This window comes from Phyllostomus discolor, chromosome 3, assembly GCF_004126475.2.
Source record: "Phyllostomus discolor isolate MPI-MPIP mPhyDis1 chromosome 3, mPhyDis1.pri.v3, whole genome shotgun sequence".
In the NCBI taxonomy this organism is placed as follows: Eukaryota; Metazoa; Chordata; class Mammalia; order Chiroptera; family Phyllostomidae; genus Phyllostomus; species Phyllostomus discolor.
The window spans coordinates 7,836,891-7,855,923 of record NC_040905.2 but is presented as its reverse complement, the minus strand read 5'-3'; the positions used below and the strand labels follow the sequence as shown (position 1 = coordinate 7,855,923).

Here is a 19,033-nt window from a genome sequence, read left to right as displayed (position 1 = left end):
GTGTCAAATTAATAAGCCAAACGTGAGAGCTGTCTTCATCCATTAAATACAGAAACTACAGACTTATCCAGAAACTGGTACTGAGTTCCATTCCCCACTGAAAAATGCCAGAGCCATGCCCAGGCTAATAGAAAAGTGCTTAGAGTTCTAATCATGTGACGGTGACCCTTCGCCCCCACTTCTGACCCAGTTAAAGATGGACAAATGGATTCAACCTATCTCGTCTTCACTGTTGGTCTTTGCTCACGGTTTAAACTCTCTGGAATCTCGGATGCAGTTCATTTTTATTAATAGGGAAGAGCTGAGCATAAAAGATGTACCTTTCATTGCCTTCGCTGGTGGGGGGAGGCTTTTGTAGATCTTTCTTTTGCTTAAACATTGAATACGTTTTAATTCTGATTAGTGCATTTTAGGATGACGTGTTTCTCGCTTGGCTTGACGATGTCCTCAATGCCCCCTACTTTCCCCCACGGAGGTTTGCTTTTAACCTGTTTTTCCATTTCAGAAGTCAATGATTTTGATTATCTCATAAAATTTCTTTGTAGATGTAGCTTCACCTTTGGACTTCTTAGGCTTCTATTAACATACTTCTTTCTGGATTGTTTGGCCTTGCCTTGCCTTCCTGAAATAGGTTAGCATTTACCTCAAATCAACTGCTGCCACTTTTCTAAAGTTTTCCATGACTGCACTTCATCTCAACCCCCTTCCCAATGCCATTCCCCGCTCTCCAGCCAAATTCATTGTCACTTTTCTAATTAGCTTTTGGTACACAGCTTTGGCCAAAATTAGTCATTCGACATTGCAGTCTTTTTGTATATATATTTACCCAGCTAACACTTTCAGGTTACTTTCTTAAAGGTTCACTAATATATATTTTTTACTACTTACTCCAGACAGTAAATGTACATAGTAAATAAATATATAGCAAACACACATAGTAAGTTTACATACAGCCTGTAATAATAATCCGAATGTCACTGGATTCAAGGACACATGGGTCTGTGTGTGGGTTCATTGCTTTAGAGATTTCGCTTCTGCAGGGCGCCAGAAACGTTTCCCAAACACAGCTCCTCCAACTGTCTGGATTTTTCTCGGATTTCATTTCCCAGGCGAAGGAATCTGTTTTTTTGTTTAGACTCGCAGGCGGACCATTGCGGTTTACGCGCAGTTTGGCGGCCAGCCTTGTGCCGGAAGTGCTTTCGAGACCCAAGCGTGTGAGCCCACCCGAGGGTGCCCCGCAGAGGAGGGGTGCGGAGAGCGCTTCCGGTGCTTTTCAGGTACTCGTTTTCCGCCGGGTCAGCATGCAAAGTGCAAACTCGAATGCTATTTGTTTAATTTGCTCAGTATCTGTTGGTTGAATTTTACTGAATTATAGTGACCGATAAGTTAATTTCCCCCAAGTATCGGTGTCGCTTTTCTTGGTATAATAGTCACACACTCAATGATGATTCTTTCAAAATCAGGAGGAAGCATATGGTAATAAAAGCAGGGATACCCTTTGTCTTTTGAGAAGAAATATGACTACCGACAGGCCCAAACAGTGCTTGACGTTGTGTTTTTGGTGAAGATCTGGCATGAACACCGAGATTGCGCAAAAATGATGTTACAACCAAAATTATTATATTTATAAGAAAAGCAACTGCGATAGTTAATCAAAGAGCAGTACAGGTCACCCCGAGGCAAGGGTGGTTGAAACATAGTTTTTCCATTTTTTGATTTATTGTCTGTGATGCATTTGTGTAGTCAGATTAGTTCAACAACCTTTAGCAAACATTTATTATTCTTGTTATGTCCCAGATATACTGAGGAGGATTGTGGGTTTAGAAATGAAATACATAGCCTCTTCCCTAAAAAGTAAATAAAGTTTTATGAACAGAATACTACATAAATAATCTCTGTGTTAGAAGTGCACCTCAACACGACCCGTCAAACTCCTATTTTACTTTCAAAACCCAAATGAAATTACACCTCCTTTGGGAAGCCTTCCCTAAGCTTGAACCGATAAAGCTAATTAACAAACACTTCTCTGTGTTCCCTACACACCTTGCACCATCTGTATTCGGGAGTATTTGTCGGCCTCGTTGTCTCTCGGCAGACTGTGAACTCTGAAGACACAGAGGGTGGGGCAAAAGTAAGGTGACAGTTGTGAGCATGCAAAATACAGAGTTGGTGCCTGTGTTATTATTTATCTATTAATTATTGTACTTTCCATAGGAACAACTGTAAAGCTACTTTTGCCTCACTCTGTGTTTTGTAGGGTTTTCACCCCTGGAGTGCCTAGTACATAGTTGACTCCCAACAAATGTTTGCTGCATTGGGTTGAGTGACAGCACAGTGGGGTGCGTGCTGTGCTGTCAGGACCGAGTGTGCAGTGCCTGCCTACTCTGAGGACGAGACAAAGCACATGCATGGTAGCCTGTGGGAGAGGGATGGTTTCTGAGCGGAGATCGTGTGTAATTTGATTCTTGAAGATAAGTGGGTAATAGGCAGAGAAAACCCATGTAGGCTGGGAGACTGTAGGTGCAGGGTCAAGGGCAATGACAGAAGGCCTGGCCTTGATTCCTGTAAGACTAGGGCATGGGGAGCCGGCAGGATGTCTGGAGACGATGTAGAGAGGTGGTTGGGGGCTGGGTCGTTTGCCCTTCACTGTGCCCTCAGAACCCTGTGACAATGTCTACTGGGACAATGACCGTGTTGAATGGCAGTGATCCATGTCTTCTTCACAGTGTTCCTGTTGCTTTGTAAAGGACGTTAAAAGCCTGACAGAGCCCCATTTTATTCATATCTGTATCCCCACACCCAGAAGGGTGTCTTGCGCAGAGTAGGTGCTAAAGAAACACTGAGTGTTAACCTTTGGCTCAGTTCCTGTGCTCTCAAAGCTGGCGCATCCGCATCACCAAGAAGAGCTGGATTTGTCAGTGATTCCAGAAAAGAAACTGAAAGTTGGAGGGCAGGTGGGCACACTACCTTCCCAGTGGCTGGCACTGTATGATTTGGGAGGATTCAGACAGACTGCCTGCTCAGGTTTTATTTTCGATTTTGTGTCTGGCCAAGGTGAGAGTCAATTTTGCGTGTTGCCAAATGAGGACAAAAATAATCACCAGTTTTCCCCTGGACATGCTGAAGGTTTAGGGCAAATTCACGCTAGCAGGCGGGTACGGTGCTGGGGATTGGAGGCAAACCCCTCTGACCCCGTGGGGTGGTTCCTTCCTTCCCTCTTTCATCTTCGTGTGGCGGCGTTCCTCGTGGGCAGGGCAGTGCATCAGCAAATCCCTGGTGTGCAATGGCGATTCCGACTGTGACGAAGACAGCGCTGATGAAGACAAGTGCGAGAACACGGAGAGCAGGCGTTCCTGTGACCTCGATAAACCTCCTCCCAACATCGAACTTACCGGAAAAGGGTAAGGTGCTGGGCACCCTCCTGTGCACACTGGTGGGTTATAAGTCTTCGTTTGGTTTTGCTTTATTTGTGGTTTTTTTTGGTAAATCTAATAGCAAGTCATCTGATAGTCAAGTCTTTGGCTCAGAGTTCTTTGCCACATCCCCAAACCCCCTTTTAGTTCCTATCTGTACACCTGTAAATATATATATATATTTAGTGACCAATTGTCCCTGGACTGTCCTGGTTTCAGCACCAAAAGTCCTGCATCCAGGGAAATATCACAGACCCTGGAAATACCCGAATAGCCGGTCACACTACGGGAGGGAGGGTGGGGGGGGAGAGAGAGAGAGAGAGAGCGCTGATTCAGTGAAGTAGGGCTACTCAAGAGAGTGAAAACAGTAGCATGAGAACAGGGAGAGGGGAGATGTGTGTTGGGAATATTCAGGCTGAAAAGTGATTGCTCAAACTAGCTGAGAAATTTCATTTACAGGTAAAGTTGGGACTAAAAGAAATTCTGAAGAATGTTTAAGGGTCAGAAACCCAAGTTAAAATTTCAAGGCTTTAAAATAATCTATTATAGAATGATAGATGTGATTTTGTTCCTATGATGTTTTAAAATTCATTGCCAGAGAAGTGATAAAATTACTCTAAAGGGTCAACCAGTCGATTGCTAAGAGACAATCCGTTGAAATTCGCTGTAGAATGCTCTCTCTGAGTAATCTTAATTGTATTGGCTTTATCTACAGATTCAATTTAAAGCCAGCTGCCGCCAGAGATCCAAAAGGGCTGTGTGTTGCCCAAACATGTTCTTACGCTGCAGAGATGTTGGCTTTTCCCGGATGTCAGTTTTAGCTCTTGTACCAAGCAAGGGAGGCTAGATAATGAACAGGGTGCACTGGGATGCTGTTCTCGTCATCTGTGCTCTAAGACATCCTTGACCGTGATGTATTTCTAGAGTTCTCTGATGGTGCCTTTTGCAGCAAGTGCTATTTCTGATTTTAGCCATCTTTTCTTCCTTACAAACAAAACCAAACCACAGTTACAACGCCCTCACCGGCCAGGTCAGGAACAGAGTCCTCAACACAAAGAGTTTCGGCGGCCAGTGCAGAAAGGTGTTTAGTGGGGATGGAAGAGATTACTACAGGCTGAGTGGGAACATCCTCTCCTACACATTCCAGGTACTTTGTGACTTTGGTTTTACTTATTTCTAACCCGGGACTTGCTGCTAGAGATCATTATTGTATGATGTTCGTCTTTTTGGTATTTGTGGAGAATTTACCTGTGCCCGCTACGCAGTCATTCTTATAAATATTTTATATGGACTTAAAAAGAACACATATTCGTCCTGGCTGGTGTGGCTCAGTGGATTGAGCATGGGCTGCGAACCAAAGGGTTGCCAGTTCGAGTCCTGGTCAGGGCACATGCCTGGGTTGCAGGCCAGGTCCCCAGTGGGGGCCATGTAAGAGGCAACCACACATTGATGTTTCTCTCCCTCTTACTCCCTCCCTTCCCCACTCTCTAAAAATAAATAAATAAAATCTTAAGAAAAAAAGAACACATATTCTATAGCTCTGGGCAATGGTACTTTCAGCCTGTGCCATGTGAGCTGAAATGTCGATTTGCCTCATTTTCATTTCACCTCTGCTCCACGTGGGCCTGGGACCTCATGGTCTGACCCCGCATGGGTGTCAAAACTCGGGTCCCTGGCCATGCCTGGTATGATCATTTCCTTAGAATTGCTACAGTGTCCCTTAAAAATGCTTTTATTTTTAACTTGTGAAATATTTCACATATATACAAAAGAGTGTGAATAACAAGTCCATGCAGTTGAAAAAAACTAATAAGACAAATACCCATATATGCCCATCACCCAACTCCAGAACTAGAATATTACCAGTGACTTAAAGGTTCTCAGTTACCCCTCTCTGATCAATTCCCCCCCACTCTCCAGGCAACCATTATCTTATATTTTATATTAATTATTTTGTTATTGTTCTGTATATGTGTATCCCCTATGTCTTCATCTCTGAAAATTTGTGATTTAGTTTTGACTGTTTTGGCCATTTATATAATAACTCATATAGTATATAGACTTCTATGGATTTATTTTCACTCAAAATTATTGTGTTGAGTTTCATCCATGCTGATGTAGGTGGCATTTACAGTGTTGTCCCCTGTAGTTTCTTATGCAATGCCTTGAGCATTCTTGTGCACATGAGTGCCATGCCAATGAGGGAGGATTTCTCCAGGGCACTCCTGGAACTCACGGTGCTGCCTGGTCTAGAACATGCTTCACTAGGTAAAGGTTCCGACATGTGCCGATTGATGGCCCGCCAGCAGTGTGGAAGAGTGCTCTGCGCTTCCTGCCCTTCCCGATGTGGTCTGCATTACCTGCCTTTCACATTTTGCTGATGGCCTCAGTCAGAGTCTCCTCCGGCTCCAGGCTTCTGCTTTTTCACATGCTCTTTCTATCAGACACACCGAAGCTCACCCTCTTCCTTGATTTTAGCACAAAATGTACTGATGCAAAAGCAATTAGGGCTTTGGAGCACATTTCTGAAGGTTTGCAGGTAATATAGAGGAGAAATTTTTCTGTTGCAGTAGTGCAAACACGTTCAACAAAAACAGTTCACATCCAGCCCTGGCTGGCATAGCTCAGTGAATTGAGCGCGGGCTGGGAACCAAAGTGTCCCAGGTTCAATTCCCAGCCAGGGTACATGCCTGGGTTGCAGGCCATGACCCCCAGCAACCGCACATTGATGTTTCTCTCTCTCTCTCTCTCTCTCTCTCTCTCTCTCCCACCCTCCCTTCCATCTCTAAAAATAAATAAATAAATTCTTTAAAAAAAAACAGTTCACATCCTTTGTCTTAAAACATTTGTCCTTCCACAAGCTCAACTACATGAACTTCTGGTCTCATCCCAATTTAGCTCCTTCCTTTCTTTCTTCCTTTTTTTTCTTCTTCCTCTCCTCTCCTTTCCCTCTTCCTCCCTCCCTCCCTCCCTCCCTTCCTCCCTTCCTTCCTTCCTTCCTTCCTTCTTTCCTTCCTTCCTTCCTTCCTTCCTTCCTTCCTTCCTTCCTTTCTTCCGACTGTGGAGATTGCTTTTATTTTGTCCTGGAGGCACTGAGCAGGTTCACAGTTGCTCTTCTTCTTGTCCTCTTCCTTGCTGTCTTCTTCCAAGTTCTCCTCTCTCAGTGCTTTCCTCCCTTCTTCCCAAAATGCCCCAAATTTCCAATTCATTGCTTCCTACCTATTATTCCAAAATTTGTAAACTGAAATGATTAGGATATTCAGACAGAAGGGCCCTTGCTTATCAAAATTAACCCTCTCCAGAAAGCAGTTTTGACTATGAACAGCAATCTCACCATCCTCCAACTCACAACAGAATAAATTACAGTTAAGCGTTATTGAATCATGAAACTGACATGGAAAATAGTCATAGTTACCAATTTGAATATCTCTTGTGGCACCTGCACTACTTTTGTCAATTTGTATAGGTGTGCTCCTCACAATATCTTTGGAAGACAAGTGATATTTTATAATTTTATCCATGTAGAAATTGAGGCCGAGAGAGAGGACTTTAGCTGGTTTATCTGAAGTCACAAAAATCATTAAGCAGTAGGGCTTGGATCCAGCCTGTCAGACTTGGCAGCCCTTTATTTTTCTACTCTATTTTACTCTCCCAGTGCATTGTATTTCATCACAGTTCAGTTCTAAATTCTACATGGTGAATAACACATATTCAAATTTAACCTGTGCTTGGAAGGGAGAATGTGAGATAGGCATTTGTAGAAGAAATTTTTCTCTTTCTATTCCTAGAAGGATGTGTTGATAATTCTTTCACAGTTATAAGAGGGAGAAATGAAAACAAGTATGTATGTATCTGGGTGTAATTCAGGAAGGTACAGAACAATGAGAACAGAAAGGAAGAGACTTTGTGCCATGGCTGGAAGGCAGGCGTGCCGGGGTCCCCAGCTTCTGAAGACGAGGGATGATTTGGGAACAGCACGTCCTGACACTGGTTTTTCTCGGCATGGCTTGGTGCTGGGGTTGACACCTAAACACCTTTCCAGGCACTGGATTTGTAGTTGTTTGTCACCGTGGAGGGAAATTGTAGGCTGTTGGTGGTGAAGAATGTAGATGCTTTGAGGATCCAGCCTAGGGGAAGCGAGAGGGGAGCAATGGGCGGCGGGTCGGTCGTTAAAGTGCTAAACCCAGGAGGGGTGTGGGCTGGTGACCATCCTCCACAGTTCGGAGACTGACCTTGGGCCACCGGGGTCAGCTCTCGACAAGGCAGAAGGTAACCTCTGGTTTGTTGGAATGTAAACATTAGTAAATAATCGTATAACAGAATCAGGAAACCTCTGTTAGAAGCTCTGTTTTGGTTATCAGCATTCGAGTTTATTCAGGGCAAACCCAGAGTCAGCCGCTTGCTTTGCTGACATGAGGCATAATTTCGCATTCCTCCTGCGTTTCACACCACAAGGAAGCTTTGGAAACATAAGCACATTCCTGCCCCAGGCTCGCTCTGGGAAGGAGCTTAGTTTACCCTGGGAGGCGGCCGAAAGACTGGTGCTGAGTCTCAGCATGAAATGAGTTGTGAGTAAAAAAGGTTAGGGTGGAGAAAATAAATAACTTCCTGGATCTAACTGTATTTGGTCTTGGATGTTCTTTATTATCTTTTGAAGAGAAATCCTATCTGCATATCAAATGAATAACAAAAACATACTCTAAAAGCAATTTTAGCTACGGCTTAATTATTTTATCTTCTGCGTCCCCTGTTTAAACGCTGTTGAGACATCTGAGATCTCTAAATCTGGCTTGTTAACCAGCAATCATTTAGATAATAATAAAAGTATGTGCATTAAGAAGCATTTATATATGAAGCACGATTTTAAGTGCTTTACATCGATTTTCTTCTTTAGAATGACTCAAAGTAGGTCCTGCTATTTCAATTTTACAGATGAAGAAACCGAGGCAAACAATGCTGAAACACTTAGCCCCGGTCATAGATAGAGGTCGCAGACGGCAGGCGTGGGGCCTGAGCTCTGGGGGTGCTCGTGACTCCAGAGTCCCTGCGGCGCACTCTACTTTGATGGGGTCAGAGTACGTGTAAGTGTTGCTAGGAATGAGACGGTAGGGAAAGAAAAGCTGACGCTGTAGGGGAGGGAATACCCAACTAAATATGTCCTTTGAAGAGGTGGGAGGAAGTGAATACTGAGAAGAGACAGAGAAGTTAGCCTTAGACGGGAGGAGAGACGTTTGTGGAAGAAAGGCAAAGAAGAAAAGTCAACAACTTTGTAGCCGGGTTGGCCAGAAGGTTAAGAGGACTGTGTCTGATGACAGAGGTGTTTGTGAAGAAAGAGGTTAAGTTCATCTTCTTAGACGAAAGGAAGCGGTTGTAAGGCTGGAGGATGGAGGTCCTTGCAGAACTTCTGGAACCGTTACTGTAGGAAATGGGAGAGACAGACAGCATTGAATAGAGAAATATAGGACTGCTAGACTGTGTTGAAGGTTCCACTGAGGCTGGAAATCGTGAATGGACTTACAGGGGCGGTGACCCATAGTTGTGTGGGGCTAAGCAGTTTGGCTGCAAGCAGTGAACCAAGGTCGGGCGTTGGCCAGACAAACATCACAGCAGACACATGCATGCAAGGAAGTTAAGTTCATTGGCAAGAGAATGGTTGAAGTCATAACTGCAACAGGAAAGAGGTGAAAAAGTGAAGGTGCTGATAAGGAGAAAAGAAAGGAAGAGAAATGGATGAGCTTGCCTGTACAAAGCTGAATGACAGAGAAACAATAGAATGAGGGTCAAAAGAGTAAGCGGTGTCAGAGTGTAGGATGTTTGAATTTATGATTTCAGAGGGAGCCCAGAATCTAAGCTGGGGGGGAGAAGTATTAAGGAGAATTTAAGATCACACTACTTTGAAAAAAAGATGATTTTTGCAGTTGTGTGTAGAGGGCGTGGGAGTGAGGAGATGCTGACCTAAGCGGCTAAGAGGCATCCTTGCATAAACCATAACAGACTTGGAGAGTTAAACCTACTGCTGGCTCACACAGAACATTCTAAAACAAAATCCAAATGCTTTCATTGCTTCATATAACCTATTTCTATTTCTGTTCTTCTCTGTTAGGCAAAAAAAAAAAGTCAAGAACCAAATGTTTTGTGCTTTTTTCATTGTAGCCTTGTTACTTTGTTCACTTCGGGGCCAAACATTAGCATCAAAGGAAAATGCAAGATGTTTGTACACAGATGTATTTCGTGAATCATTTGAAATTTTCATTATTGATACCATGTCTCTTGCTTAACGAAGAGTCGTTACAGAATGAACTCTGTTCCTTATACTCCCACAGGCCTGGTCTTAAGGACAGACACCACGGCTTTGTGTTAGCGAAGACCTTAGACCTTTGGAGATTGTATGAAGAAAGTATCCATATGAAAGTGTCTATGATAAAAGATTCTTGATTATGTCCAGATCTTCATCTGCTTATAGCAAACCTTTTCATTTTCTTTATAGGTGAAAATAAATAATGACTTTAATTATGAGTTTTACAACAGTAGCTGGTCTTATGTAAAAGAAACATCAACAAGCCATTCATCATCTGAAAGAAAAACAGCCTTTTTTGGACTTTCAAAAAGTTCTTCTGTTTCTTCTGCTTCTAGTCGAAATTACTATGAAAACCAGAGGAAAAAGGTCAGTAGGAAACGTTAGTTAACGTTTCCATATTTTACTGGTTTGGGGATGTATAACATTAACGAGTGTGTTTGCCAGAAGCACCAGCTTTCCTTTTACAAATGGGGCAATCGTGCCTTCTCCAGAGACAACTCTATATATTTCTCTAAAAGGTACAGTCTCGTCTTGTTAACTCTCCTTGACTATTTGTTTATACTTTTATTTTTTCATTAAAGTGCCTTTACTTATCTCAAAACCTAAAAAAACCTTACTTCCAAATCTTCTAGGTAAAACTTAGTCCTAAGTTTCTCATCCGTGATTCCTGATGCTACCACTTTAAGTGTTGTAATTTTAAAAATCCAATTAGTATGTGCTTCCTAAATGCTAATCCTAGAAAAACTTTAAAATACGTCATTGCTCTTGAGATACCAAAATTTCACATAAGGAAGTGAAAAGACTTAAGACACTTTGTCGATTTGAAATGTCAAAACTTTCGTCTTGGGCAACCCGAACAGTGACATGAATCGCACTAACTGATATACACTTATTGCTGAAAACAATTTCAGGCTGATGATCATTCACAATTTGCATATTTTATCTCATTCCTAAAGTCATTACCTTGATTAATAAACCACACAAGGGAGGTATAAAAGAGTATTTTGTTTGTTTTATGACTAAGAAGCCGTGGCAATGTGAGCTGTAGAAACGTGTATCATATTCATATTGTTTCACGTAAGTGAGATTTGGGTAACGGTAGATCTTTCATGAACATCACGAAACATGCTTAAGAAGTAATGAAAAGACCTCATCATAAAGTGGCTTAACTTGTCAATACTTCAGTATGGGAGCTAATTATACAGTCACCCTACCCGTAAGTCATCCCTGAGAGGGGGGTCCTAGGGACACATTGTTTTATATACTTATTTGTGAGATTGTTTTGCAGCTAATGAAGTCAGTTCTCTCTCTGTGGTTGAGGAGGGCGTACCAACTTGGTCATGGTGTTTTCGAGGCCGTGTACAGAAGACATTACCAGCACATCCCTCAGATATTATTCCTACTTGGGGTTCCAAAAATTCCTTCCATTGCTCCGAGTGAGTGGGCCCAGAAGACACCTTCTCATGCATCAAAATTAAATCTCCTGTAGTCTGGGGTTGAAGGTGGCTATCGAGGAAGACATTGGACAGGGCCATATCTCCACGACCTTTTCACTTCGACCGAAAGCCCCCTTCGTGCCTTTTCCTCTTCCCACAGAGTTATCAGTTGCTGGTTCTCCAGAACACTGTGGAGGTGGCTCAGTTCATCAACAACAACCCAGAATTTCTACAGCTCGCGGAGCCCTTCTGGAGGGAGCTCGCCCACCTCCCCTCTCTGTACGACTACAGCGCCTACCGGAAGTTGATCGACAACTACGGGACCCATTTTCTGCAGTCGGGATCCTTAGGAGGAGAGTACAAGGTTCTATTTTATGTGGACACAGAGAAGATGAAACAAATGGGTATTTTTTTAACTTTTTTTATTTTTACATTTTTAAAAGATTTTATTTATTTATTTTTAGAGAGGGAAGGGAGGGGGAGAGAGAGAGAGATATCAATGTGCAGTTGCTGGGGGTCATGGCCTGCAACCCAGGCATGTACCCTGACTGGGAATCGAACCTGCGACATTTTGGTTCGCAGCCCGCACTCAATCCACTGAGCTACACCAGCCAGGGCGCGGTAGAGTATTTTTAAAACACATTATAAAAAACCATTGCAAGGATTGCCATGGGGTAATTACATCTAGTTAATTTAAACTTTCGAGCTTTAAAATAAGACAAATAGAAATGAAATGGCAGAGGAATCCTCAAACTATAAGAATCCATTGTACTCTAACTCAGAATCATATGGGCTTGAAGAGAGGCCTGCCTATCCTTTTAGACAGTGCCCTGAAACGTGAGTTAAACCATTACCAGTCTCGGCTATCTCCAGAGGGTGTTGACTGGGTTTTTAGGATACTTTCTAAGCTTTCCCATTTCTCAGATTACATAATAATCCTCAGGGGAAATTAATGAGGAATTGACTGTTATTGCAGAAATCAAGATGGTTTTAAAGAACTATTTTATTCACCCCTGTTCTTTACCACTCATATTCCTTTAAAAAAATCTCTGGATATCACAAGTTTGCTTGCTACGTAACACTTACAACTACAGCTTAAATTCATTGGCTGCCTTCTTTCCAATGGGTGAGTTCTGTATCTTAGCAATGACCCTCACTGTCACCCAGTGAGGTGGCCACTAGAACTCCTGTCTCACAGAGTGACACACCGAGACTCAGTGCTATGAGACACATCAAAGGGCATGTAGATCATAAAAAGATCTAACCAGCACCCAAGTCAGCTTAGCTTTGGCCTTCCGCTGTGTGGCTGATGGAAATGCCTGTTGTTTATTGGAATCAGAGCGTGCCGCTCAGTTCACGCTCTGTGGACTTCACACCGAGGACCTCACCAGCTGCCCTAGTGTGGGATGGAGGGGAGGGAACCATGACTCACTATCCATTCTTCCTTCGCAAAGATCTTTTGGCCCTGGTTTACGAACGTCCCCAGTCAAACCCGCTCCTTCCCACCTTTGTCCTTAAGCTGGTGCCCACGCTCCCTTCTCCATCCCAAACCTTCGCTTCAGGGTGCTCCTCATCAGTCAGGATGCCCTTATGACCTTGGAGGAGAGTAAGCCTTCTTTTTTTAAAAACATGTTTAAATATTTCATTAAAGCAGCAGTTTAAAAATGTGAGGGAGCACACTTTATTTCCTTTTCTGTAAGAAGAAACAGTGACTAGCTGCTATTCAAATAGGATGGTAAAATCAGAGCAGTAGGTTTAAGAGACTGAGACCGCAGCAGCCAGGTCATGTGCCTACTTGACAAAACTGTCACTAGGAGATTGGAGGGAGATGACGCAAACTATCCAAGTACATCTCCACCGGAGGGGACGCAGGGCAGCTTCCCGGACTTACAGCAGTCGCCTCCATTATGGGTTGGAGGGTGGTGAAAGGCTTCCTCCCTGACATTCACAGGAGGTCTTGCAGCTTTGCCCTGTGGGGGAACTACAGTATTTTTCTGTTTCCATTGGCTAAATTTTTCCATTGGGCTTAATGTGTAGCAATAACATTGAGACAGTATTTGAACTTGTCTAACTTCACAGGTTGGATTACATTGCAGAAGCACAGGTTTTTGTAGAAATGACAGAGGTGATTTACCTCTGGAAAATTAATCAGGAAAGTGACTTGATCTGAACTCAGTTTCACCGTCCCTCCTCCGCCCCCTCCCCTCCTCCTTCCTCTTCCTCCTCCTCCTTTTCTCTTCCTCCTCCTCCTCCTCCCTCCCCTCCTCCTCCTCCTCCTCCTTCTTCTTCCTCCTCCTCTTCTTTAAATTTAGGACTTAAAAGAAATGGAGAGAATTTTTTAAAGCTTTTTAATTTCATAAAAGTATTTTTTGAGTAAAACGTTACTGTTGAGCAGTTTCTGTTCTTCCTGAATGTTTTAATTAAATATAATCAAATTTCCTGGGACATAATACAGGGTGGGGCAAAAGTAGGTTTATAGCTGTGAGTACAGGAAACACAGTTTATTCTTGTAGTACTATTTGTTAATTATTGTATCGCTGTCCATATGAACAATTGTAAACCTACCTTTGTCCCACCCTGTATATGCTCCCTATTGTTCTTTAAGAAATATTGAGGTTATTATCCTTAATAAAATTATATAAGAAAAGTATTTTTCTATACTTTATTATTTTCTATCCTCATTTAAAAAAAGAAATACATGCATCTGATAATGAGTGGTAACTTTCACATACTAAGGCAATGTATGAGTCAGGGGCAGGAAATGTCAGAAACCAGAGGTGTTTAAGATAACGAGATGTGGAGGCTGGGAATTAATTGCTGTAGAACCAGAGCCCAGCTTTGGGGTGTCCAGCAGATGAGCTGGAGCCGCCCCCACATCTACTTTTACTTACTTGCGTCATGCCCGAGAGGCTGACTGTGAATTAGTGAAAGCTATCGCTCCTTGAGGTGTTTTAATTTCTGCTTCCTCCACTGTTTCATGTAGAAATCGCCCCCAGCTCCTTCTCTCTCTGGTCACAATGAGAAGGGGCCTCTCTAAATCACATATTCCTGTTTCTGACCTTGACTCTTCTAGAGCACTTGAAATGCACCCATCATCTCAGTCTTGATTAGGTGGGCTCAGTAGCAGGAGACAACCTCTTGTCTTCACTCTCACACCTGGCAGCATCTCAAAGGTCTTCAACAAAATTAAGCACCATTTAATTTTTTTCCACCAGGTCATAGTTCAATAAGTACGAGTAGCTGTCGTTCCAAAAGTATCAATATCCTGCTTTCATATTCTTCAAACAAATGCAAGGAGCTGAACGATGCCTTAAAAAGAGCTGCAGGTAACTGGGAAAGGGGCAGTATGCATTATAAACTTCACCTACATCCCTCTCTCTTTGGTTAATTCCTACTCATCAGGGTCCTTTCGATTTTTTGCAAGTGTCCTATTTTGAGTTTTTCAAGTGTTTGGTTGTTTTTGCTTCTGATCTCTCTTTTGTATGTGAAGGCAATGAGACTCGTGCAGAGTGAGATTCACTGGGTGTCTCCTGTGGACTGTAGGTGTGTACTCAGTGTGTGCTACCTGTCTCCCCTATGGGGACTGTTGGCAGACAAGTCTAGGAAAATGTCACCATCAGGAGAAGGTTCAGGTTCTCTCTGTGACCTGGATGCTCAGTGAGGGTGGAATCTTCGGTGCGTGCTGTGGGCGATGGTGGGGGTGGGGAGGTGGGGAACCAGAGTGCTAGTCTTTGAGTGCAGAAGCAACAGGAGAGTGAGCTGATCCAGTCTGCGTGTAGATGGCAAGCGAAAGAGTTGGGGTTTAATCCTGATGCCAAGGGGTGCCGTTAAAGGGTTTAACACAAGATGTGATTAAATGGACATTTACAAGGATAAAGTCGCAAAGAAGGAAGAAAGACCGAGGGAGAATAATCTCATAGGATAAGAACCAGAAAAGATTACTGACATGGAAAGTAAAGGAGGAGAGGTCGACAGAGAGAAATGCTAGAGAGCAAGTGAGTAAGAAAAGGACTGAAGACTCTTCGTTGGATCTGGCGATGAACACTTAATTGCCTGCAAATGGAGAGATTCTTCGCATGGTAGTGATCAAAGTGAGACTATGATTCCGGCCAAGATGGAGGTGTAGGGAGAAACCCTTTGCTTCCTCGCACAACCAAAAGGAGGTAACAACCCATCTAACATCAATGACAACCAGAAGTGCCAGAAAATCAAACCGCATGGAACTCCAACAACCTCGGGATTCAAGAAATAGTCCAACAGAACAACCATACCAGTAAGGCAGTGGATGGAGAGAAACCGCAGTGAGGTGGTGGACCGAGTGGGTGGGGCTGGCTGAGTGGGAAACTGAGACTTAGAGCTGACTGTGGACTACGGCTGTTGCCATGGTGGGAGAAACTCCCAGTCTCACACGTTGGAAAGTGCACTAGAGACAAGCAGGTGAGCTGCCTTGCTCCCTCTCTGATCCCTCCCCCACAGGCAGTGAAGCGGTGCAACAAGGAGGGTTGCCCCACCCTAGTGAATACCTAAGGCCCTGCCCCTCACAACTTAACAGGTGCCCTGAACAAAGAAATAGGACCCAAATGAAAGAACTGAGCAAAAATCCAGAGAGCTAAGCTAGGAGGAGATAGCCAGCCTATATGATGGGAGAATTTAAAGCCCTGGTAATCAAAATGCTCACAGAACTGATTGAGCTTGGTCGAAAATCAAAGAACAAATGAAAGATACTCAATATGAAATACAGCAAAATATTCAGGGAACCAACAGTGACAAGAAGGAAACCAGGACTCAAAGCAATGACTTGGAATAAAAGGAAGAAATAAACATCCAACTGGAACAGAATGAAGAAATAAGAATCCAAGACAATGAAGAGAGACTTTTGAACCTCTGGGACAACTTGAAACATTCCAATATCTGAACTATAGGGGTGCCAGAAGGAGAAGAACAATAGCAAGAAATTGAAAACTTATTTGAACAAATAATGAAGGAGAACTTCCCCAATCTGGTGAAGGAAATAGACTTCCAGGAAGTCCAGGAAGCCCAGAGAGTCCCAAAGAAGTTGGACCCAAAGAGAAACACACTAAGACACATCATCATTAAGTTACCCAAGGTTAAATATAAAGAGAAAATCCTAAAACAAGCAAGAGTAAAGGAGAGAGTTACCTACAAAGGAGTTCTCATTAGACTATCAGTTGATTTCTCAAAACAAACCTTGCAGGCAAGAAGTGGGTGGAAAGAAGTATTCGAAGTCATGAAAGACAAGGACCTACATCCAAGATTACTCTATTTAACAAAGCTCTCATTTAGAATGGAGGACAGATAAAGTGCTTCCCAGATAAGGTCAAGTTAAAGGAGTTCATCATCACCAAGCTATTATTATATGAAATATTAAAGGGGCTTATCTAAGAAAAAGAAGATAAAAAATATGAACAGTAAAATGACAACAAACTCACAGCTATCAACAAATGAACCTAAAAAAAAGAAAGAAAAAAACAACAAAAACAAAAACGAAGCAAACAAGTAGAACAGGAACAGGAACAGAGAAATGAACATCACATGGAGAGTTTTCAGTGGGGAGGGGGAGGGGAGGAATGGGGGGAAAAGTACAAGGAAGAAGAAGCATAATTGGTAGGCACAAAATAGAAGGGGAGAGGTCAAAAATAGTATAGGTAACAGAACTCAAAGAACTTCTATGTACAACCCATGGACATGAACTAAGGGTGGGGAATGCTGGAAGGTTGGGGGATGCAGGGTGGAGGGGGGATAAAGGGGGACAATTTGGGAAAACTGTAATAGCATAAGCGATAAAACAGACTTAAAAAAAAAGAAGTGAGACTACAGTGTGAGGCCATGGACTGAGCGGTGTGGAGACAAAGTCCTCTCTCCTGGGGTGATGGCAGAGATTGGGGTGATGGTGAAGACTGATCCAGGAGCCAGAGTTCTCGTGGAACAGGAGGAGATTCTTATAGAATATAGATGACTGCAGGATGGAGGCAGACAGAGTAGTGACACCAACCATTCGTTCACCAACAGTTTATGAAACCCAGGGTATGTGCCAGGGATCGTCATAGGCCATGGGCTTCCAGCAGTGAGTTTACCAGAGGAAGTGGCTGCTCCAGGAGCTGACATGACAAAGGAGAAGCCCACGTTTTGAGCGAGAGGGAAATACACTGATCTGGACACGGAGATGGAAGTGGGAGCTTTGGGACGGTGTTGACATGGTTGGTGACTGGAAGCTATTCACTGATTTGATTTGACTTTGTATTCAACAAACACATCACACTATGTGTCCAGCACACTTTTCAGTGATTCACAAAAGTTAACCAATATACTCTGCCTACTTAAGAGTTAGGTATTGTTCACATTCCCATTTTACAGACAAGGGCACTGAGGCACAGAAAGGTTGCCCAAGATCAGAGTTGGTAAGCATCAGACATGAGCTACAGATACATGACATCTGGCTTCCAGATCTAAGTTCTTCGCTGCTGGACCAGGCTGATTGTCTGGGGGAAGGGGACCTGCCATAGAGCTCACTGTGGCATGGCCAGCAAGGCTACAGGCTTAAAAATAGACATAAACACTGAGTTTTTAGGATCTGTAGTTCATAAGTAGGGGTTTCCATTAGGGTGATGATTCTCAAACTATAGCATGCATGAAGATTACCTGGGGTAGTCTGTTAAAATGCTGATTCCCACAGCAATGGAGATCACATGGAGGGGTATCAGCAGGGATGGGGAGTGGGGAGAATGGGGGAAAAGGTACAGGGAATAAGATGCATAAATAGCAGGTATAAAACAGACAGGGGGAGGTTAAGAACAGGATGGGAAATGGAGAAGCCAACGAACTTACATGTAGGACCCAGGGACATGAACTAAAGTGGTGGGAGAAGGGGTACAGGGCAGAGGGTAATAAAGGGGAGAAAAAAATGTGATAACTGTGATGGCATAATCAATAAAATATATGTAAAAAAATAAATACAATGCTGATTCCAAGGCTATTCTCTCATGGGCCTTGGTCGGGCTCAGGAACTTGCAGTCACTCCAGGGGATTCGGACTCAGGTAGTTCAGGGACTGAACTTGGCGACACCCTTCATTACAAGGGTGACTGCAGATTAAACATTCGCTGACAATGAAGATGAGGAAGCACTCAGGCGATTTATTGAAAATGTCAGGCTTTAATACTTTCTGATGATAAAATGCCAATTTTTGAATTGGCAAAACTTTCTGAAAATTTTACGAAATTCAGCTGAAGGAAAGGAAATGAAAGTCATCCCAAGTCTTATCTGTCAGTCAGGACTTTCTGATCACAACCAGTGGAAAACTCAATTATAAATGGAGATAAAAATATTTCTGAAATTATAAGGCACATAATGAAAAAAAAAAGGATTCAATTAGTATTCAGACTTTTCAGAACACTTCCCATGTGTTACTGTGTGCCTGTTAACAGCTTTTTTGTTTATTTTTAGTATTCCAGATGCAAGGAACTCTTCCCGTCTTATTAAGAAAAATTTTAAACATATAGGAAAGTTGAAAGAACAGAATAATAAACACCTATACACATACCCACTTCCTCTGTGTAATAGTTATTATTTTGACCTTTTGCTATATATCTACATATAGTGTTTATAATATTGACTACTTAGCAACATGTATTATATATTTAAGACATTTGTAATGTGTGTTGAGCCATTTAGAAGAAACACCATGAAGTTTCTTACATGTGCAAATATGCACATGTATCCTCCCAGACATATCATTCCTGTATAACATAATATTCTTATTACACTATGAGTATTAACAATATGAGTGATAACTCCCTAAAATCATCTGCTGTCAGGTAATGACTGTTTTTCTTTTTTTTTTTTTACTTTAATGGATATCACTCTTTA

At 42.7% G+C, this 19,033-nt stretch overlaps 1 protein-coding gene across 1 annotated transcript in view; it reads left to right on the top strand.

Annotated features, from left to right (window-relative positions):
- LOC114510993 (complement component C7-like) overlaps positions 1 to 19,033 on the top strand; it is a 41,954-nt gene that overhangs the window by 10,051 nt on the left and 12,870 nt on the right. Inside the window, exons 4-9 of the mRNA XM_036020179.1 lie at positions 1,136 to 1,277; positions 3,254 to 3,401; positions 4,422 to 4,560; positions 9,901 to 10,077; positions 11,308 to 11,551; positions 14,363 to 14,473. Coding sequence (XP_035876072.1) covers positions 1,136 to 1,277; positions 3,254 to 3,401; positions 4,422 to 4,560; positions 9,901 to 10,077; positions 11,308 to 11,551; positions 14,363 to 14,473 — 961 coding nt within the window. The remainder of the gene's footprint in view (positions 1 to 1,135; positions 1,278 to 3,253; positions 3,402 to 4,421; positions 4,561 to 9,900; positions 10,078 to 11,307; positions 11,552 to 14,362; positions 14,474 to 19,033) is intronic.